The sequence below is a fragment of the Telopea speciosissima genome, chromosome 9 (assembly GCF_018873765.1).
Source record: "Telopea speciosissima isolate NSW1024214 ecotype Mountain lineage chromosome 9, Tspe_v1, whole genome shotgun sequence".
NCBI classification, from domain to species: Eukaryota; Viridiplantae; Streptophyta; class Magnoliopsida; order Proteales; family Proteaceae; genus Telopea; species Telopea speciosissima.
The window spans coordinates 14772233-14778889 of record NC_057924.1 but is presented as its reverse complement, the minus strand read 5'-3'; the positions used below and the strand labels follow the sequence as shown (position 1 = coordinate 14778889).

General features: G+C 38.9%; 1 protein-coding gene across 1 annotated transcript; it reads left to right on the top strand.

Annotated features, from left to right (window-relative positions):
• Positions 1–3117: 3117 nt before the first annotated feature.
• LOC122640770 (beta-glucuronosyltransferase GlcAT14B-like) lies at positions 3118–6657 on the top strand. The gene is made up of 4 exons (XM_043834017.1): positions 3118–3840; positions 3942–4017; positions 4120–4235; positions 5705–6657. The coding sequence occupies exons 1-4, from the start codon at positions 3267–3269 to the stop codon at positions 6202–6204; spliced, it is 1266 nt and encodes a 421-aa protein (XP_043689952.1). The 5' UTR covers positions 3118–3266; the 3' UTR covers positions 6205–6657.

Genomic DNA, 6657 nt, shown 5'->3' with positions numbered 1-6657 from the left:
AGTGCAGACAGTGAGAGCAACCCTAGTGGGGTAGTGGGATTTTCCGGCAAGTGGTCGATTTGGAGAACCGACAGGCTAGACCCAGCCTACTGGTTGGCTGAATTAGTTGGGATTGAGCCCAACCAATCTGCATCCTAAAGTATATATCTGTAATATTAAGACAATAGAAGATAAATTAGATAATTCCCAAAAACAATATTAATAAGAATATTGCAAAAGGTTTAAGAGTGGTTGATAACCTTTAGTAACAAAAATTTCTCTTGAGTCTCATCCCAACTAAATGAGTTGGCTACACGAATCTTATCTTGTCATTCAACTCTATTTAAAGTCATAGGTGAAATAAAAAAGGTGATACAGATGGAATCTGACCTCCAATGCCATAAAGACACGTATAATAAGGTCGAACCAGGGAGTAGACTGGAGAATGAGGACCCATAAGCCGGTTGAGCCCCTAACCGTAGTCTCACGTTGGAAGTGTGCGCAAGGAATGTTACACATGGTCTACCAAAAGCACAATCACCGATAACATTGATAAATTCGGTTAACGGTCCTCATTTGGATCTCCCCGCCTAACTTGAAGAATATGCAACCCTAGCCCAGAAGGAGGAGGGGAAACTGAGGACACCGTCATATAAGAGGGCAACAGAGGTAGGAAAGAGGTAAGATCTTTACGACTATTTCATCGGTTAAGGTCCTAAAGGCTCTAGAACTTGACTTTCCATTTTTGGTCCCATTAAGTGTTATATTGCTTTGAGATCTAACTTAGGCATCAGAGAGTCTTTCCCGAAATCCATTCCGGGACTCTTACCTGCTCTGTTTGCTGGTTCTATTGTGTACCGGATTGGACCTGATCGAGGAAGAAAAATCTCGACAGCAACCAACGGTATTTGAGTAATCTAAATTCTGGTACTACCATGGATAAAATATATTATACCTAATCCAATTATATTTAACGGACGCTTGAATGACAGAAACACGTGTTCGACAAGAAAATGATAATATAGTGGAACTATCCCACCAGTAAGAACCCAAAGGACAACAGAGTCTGATGTATTCTCTGCTACAGTAATGACATGCAAATAACCATGTCAAAGTAAAATTAAGGAACCAATATATGCATGCTAATGGAGAGAAGCCTTACTACTTTGAAGGAAAGGTAGCTACATTGTGACCCTCCATGATTCTGTGAGGGAAAAGTTTTAATTCTATTTTGTCCATTGTTCATCGGAAGCATTATCAACTTTGAACATTTGCTTCTCTTCTCAATTAAACAGAGTTTCCAAGTTTACCTCCACTTCCAACTTCAGGGACTTATGAAGGACGCAAGCAATCTCCAATTCATCAGGACTAAATATGTGGAAATTATTAACTGAAAGGGTACAAATTCAAACAAGCAATCTGAAGGTTTTCCTTCATATTCAAGGTCATAGATTCCAGAGTAAACTTCCCAAAAAAAGCATTTAAGCCCAAGAATTAATATTGGCATAACAAACAACAAACAGTTGGAATGCGTATTTTTCCAGGTCCATACAACATAAACACCAACTAATAATGGAAAGATGCGTTTGCAAGCAATACTTATCACATATCGGTTTTCTAGATAATGCCTTACTCCTCCCGTGAAGTCGTTCAATGTTACTTACCAAAAAAAAGAAAAAAAGTTCAATGCTGGCTTTTCGAAATTAGTCTGAGCCCCAATTGATCAAGCTCTGAGTCTGGCCCTTATCAGGCTTCGCTTCTTATTGGGATGAGATCGACCAGTGGGAAAGTCTCTTCACCCTTGGCAATCAACAGACACAGACGTCTTTTGTCAAACACTTGATGTACCCTTTTAGAGGCATATTCTTGTGCTGATTGGCTGGCAAGTTCAAACGTCAAAGACATTAATGGAAGAATCTCAAGTTTGTGTATAGTATACACGTTTTTCTTGTCTGGTGCTTGTTTGGTAGGCTTTGTGCTCCTCTGTCGTTCCTTTTTTTTTTAAGGTCAGAGAGATAGAGAGAGAGAGGGGCTGCTCAGAAGATAAATGGAAAGACCAGAAGAAAGAAAGAAAGAGTGCTAAAGGTAGGAAGAAGTCGTTACGGGTCAGACTCGGTGAGCGTGAATCCCGGAGAAGATGATTGGCAATAGAATTTAATACCAATTCAGCATATCCTGGCCGTCCAACGGGGATGATCGTCACGTCGACGTCAATCATGATACATCGAAGTACGCGTTCTTTCAGCGCGTGTGTAGAACGGTGTCATTCTATCACCGAGAGTGAGCGAAGAATTTTAGAAAAAAGCCAAGCAAAACCCAAGTCTCACGTTCGAATCAGGAAAGTGGGGATGATTTATTCTATTTTCTATTACTTTTAAAATTTATATTTCGCTCTCTCTCTCTCTCTTCACCCCCGCTCTCTACTCCTCTTTGTTCTCTCTCTCTCTCTCTGGTATCTGGACGTGCAAAAACGGATTTCTTGTTGCAGCATCACAATCACATCAGGTTCTTAGAATACAAACTTTCCTTTTGAATTTTTGATTCATGGATGATGGGTTTTGATCTTATCCAGCTTGTTTCCCTTATTAACGTTCGATTGCTTAATATATTATATTGTCGGAATTTTGGGTTTTTTTTTGGGGTGCTTATCTTGGCGTTTTCTATTTGTTGAATTCTTTGTTGGTTTGCTGTAATTAATCTGGAAATCATGAGTTAGGTTGTGGGATCCTTTCATGCTTCTCTGCATTTTATCCGCTTCCGTTAATTTGTCATACATCTGCTATAATTATGTATGAAGCAAGGATTCTGGTATTGGATTCTTGTCCATGTTCTATCGTTTTTTATGTGGTTCTGTTTATGGGTCATTCAATCATTAACACAAACAATGAAAATTCATTTGGGTTTATATCATTTGGGGCTGAATCTCTGAGACAGGTTAGGAATTTTATTCTCGAAATGGATTGTTTTGATTGGAATACATGTTTTTTACTATGTGTGCTCTTTGAATGGTGGATTGTTTTAGCTCATAGACAGGGCTTTCGCTGTACTGTCTCATTTGTTTGTTTTGTTCATCCTCTTCTCTATGCAAATCTATTCTGCCTTCTTAAAATCATTAGTAATTCACGCTTTTGTACTGTTTGAACTATCTAACATAAGCTTTTCAATGCAATTTTAGAGCATCACTTCACAACTCAAAAGGGAAAGTTCTTTATAAGTTGGAAGAAGTTTGGTGAACAAGAAGTTAAAATTTTAAAATGATGAGAGAAATTGAGCAGATCTCATGAACAATGGAGCCGCTGAACGTGGAGAAGAAATGGGTGTTCCCACTTGTTATAAGCTCCCTTATCGGGGTTTTCCTTGTTGCTACTGCCTTCAATATGGGTCTTGTATCGTCGCTGCAAACAATCAATTCACTTTTCTCGATCTTCCCATCACGTATCTCTGTAAACCAGACAGACCCTGTTTTTGTTGAATCAAAGGTATTGCCTCCACCATCACCACCACCCAAGTCCCGTATTCCTCGATTCGCATATCTGGTCTCTGGATCAAAAGGTGATTTGGAGAAGCTGTGGAGGACTCTCCATGTGCTTTATCACCCATTGAACCAGTATGTCATTCATTTGGACATGGAATCATCAGCAAAGGAACGACTAGAGCTTGCTTCTCGTGTAGAAAATGATACCATGTTTGCAAAGATAGGGAATGTGCACATGATTACCAAAGCTAACATGGTTACTTACAGAGGACCCACAATGGTTTCCAATACCCTTCATGCCTGTGCCATCCTTCTCAAGAAAAGCAAGGATTGGGATTGGTTCATAAACCTCAGTGCTTCAGATTATCCTCTCATGACGCAGGATGGTATGCATTTGGATAAATAGAAATTCAATCTTGTTTTATATTTTGTAATGACTAAGAAGTTTGATTTAGGAATCCTGTCTGACCAAATTTGGTGGATGCAGATATTCTTTTTGCATTTTCATCATTGGACAGAAGTCTGAATTTCATAGAGCACACTAGCGCTCTAGGATGGAAAGAGTAAGCTCTATATTTCTCCATTAACTACATCATGATCATCAATCAGTTTCTTTCTCAATTGACCATGTTACAAATACTGAATCCTGTGGCTATATGGTGCAGGGATCACAGGGCAAAGCCATTGATTATAGACCCTGGACTCTATATGACAACTAAGTCAGATATTTTCTTTGCGACTGAAAAAAGGGAACTTCCTACGGCGTTTAAATTATTTACTGGTCAGACTCCTTCCACTAGTCTGCTTTGATACAATTTGTTATTTTCTGATGGATTTACTAGTGTTTCATATATTTGCTCCACATGAAAATTTATGAGAGAACTTCAAAATGACAAATTGAACCCACAACACTTTACATCAATGTATGAAAGTTTCAAGTGATTTGATTCCCATCTTTCTTTATTCCATTTCTTGTATTGATAGTTTAAAGTATCTAGACCATGTAAACAGAAAATTGGGCACGTTGCAGCCTGCTAAGCAATTATGGTACTGAACAAGTGATTCAGGCCTAGGAGATATTTATGCTATAAATATGTGTTGATAAACGTTCTGATAAAACAATGAGCCGAGTCACGAATTATTCTATGACATTAATTTTTATAACCATGAGACTGGAGCAGTCATCCATAGTGGCCTCATTCTTCAGTATAATTCCAAGTTTACCATTTCTACAGGATCAGCCATACCAGTTTTGATTAGTTTTTCTTACTGAATAGTTTTTTGCAAGTTTACTCTGTTGAAGTCCTGGAAATTTATTTTCCTGAAAAATGAAGTACTGTAAACTGCATTCCATGGAGGTAGTTACATTTTCTAGGAAAAGAAATGGGGGGGGGGGGGGGTTTACACTGACACCCAGTGACTCCGTCTGTATAAGTCATTTTTGCAACCAAACCCTCCCTAAGATGGCACAAGGAGTTGTGGCACAAAGGCTGTGCATTGACTCACTACAAAACAATGTTTTCAAAATAATCAAAACGGGATGGGATTTTTGATCATCCTAGCCTGCAGTTGGCTGACCATTGTCCAACCTTCTGGTCCAACAGTCTAAACAGTTTGACACAAAAAAACTCAGACAAATAAAATACATATTTTATAATGTATATATTAGTTAAACAATATCATAAAACTGAGCAACTCATGCAGTATTATATTAAGTACTTATGGTCCAGTGGTTTAACTGTCTGAATCTAATAGTTTGAAGAATCCAACCATCAAAATTGGATGGTTGTGAACCAATCAACAGTTTTGACTGGCCTCCAGTCCTAAAGCTTGCAATAACTGGTGGGACCTAGCAGTTAGCAGTCCTACAGTCCAACAATGGTCCTACTGTTCAGTCCCAATAGTCCGTGAAAATGTTGTTATTCAATTCAAACCAAAATTTTGCACTGATCCAGTAAGGATGAAGTATTCTCAGAGTTCTCCATTGATACGACATGCTGTTTTTTCCATTCATTAAATGGTCTTATAAACTTTATCAATGGTATGGATAAATCCCTTGCTTCATCCAAATGTGTAAAAGATCCTAGCCGCATTTTGGAGTTTCCCAAGTGCCAAGTTCAATCAAAAAGAAGATATGACAGGTCAAACTAGCAAATTGTTGAGGCATCAAATTATAGTGAATAAGATCATCCTATGGAGTTGTCAACTTAGAATGTTTCTCATTATGACTGTTGCACAATTTTTTTACAGGTTCAGCATGGATGGTTCTGTCTCGAGCATTTGTGGAGTACTTAATATGGGGTTGGGATAACCTACCAAGAACCCTCCTCATGTACTACACCAACTTTGTTTCCTCTCCTGAAGGTTACTTCCACACAGTCATCTGCAATGTGCCAGAGTTTGCACAGACTGCTGTCAACCATGATTTGCACTACATCTCATGGGACATGCCTCCAAAACAACACCCACACACCCTCACCCTTAATGATACAAAAAGGATGATCCGTAGTAATGCTCCCTTTGCCCGAAAGTTCAAACAAGATGACCCTGTTTTGGATAAGATTGACACCAAACTCCTTCACCGAGAATCTGGGAGCTTTGTTCAGGGTGGTTGGTGCTCTGGTAACCCCCCTTGTTCTGAAGTCGGGGACCCAACCCGCCTTAAACCAGGAGTAGGTGCACGCAGGTTTGCAAGACTCATGGCTAGGATAGTTTTGTCACCAAAGTTCAGAGCAAACCAGTGTCAGTAGATTAAAGCATTCTTGCTTGAAGCTGAGAAGTTTTTAATTCTGCAAATAGCAATTATCCATTAAACGAATTTATTCAATGGAAGGGTACCAGCAATTGCTGGCTTTCTCTCATGTGGTTAGCAATTTTGTTACTGGATTGGACCTATGACTTTAACTTCATAATGCCTACTGGCATTGGAGCTCAAAATTGGAGACACTAGTATGGCAATTCCATTTTGTCAGGATCAAAGATAGAGAACTGCTCGTATCAGCAACAGTATGTAACTGGCATCAGAGGTCTATTTTATTTGTTGGAGCTTCAAGAAATGCAGTTAGTCCCTCTGCAATTGAAGACCAACTGTGTTATACACCTTTATAGTCTCTCCTTGGGTTTTTCTTCAACTATCAAAATTTGGCCTGGTTCACCTTTCAAATACTTAGCTCTGTAATCCTTCTAATATTTTTATTTTTTTC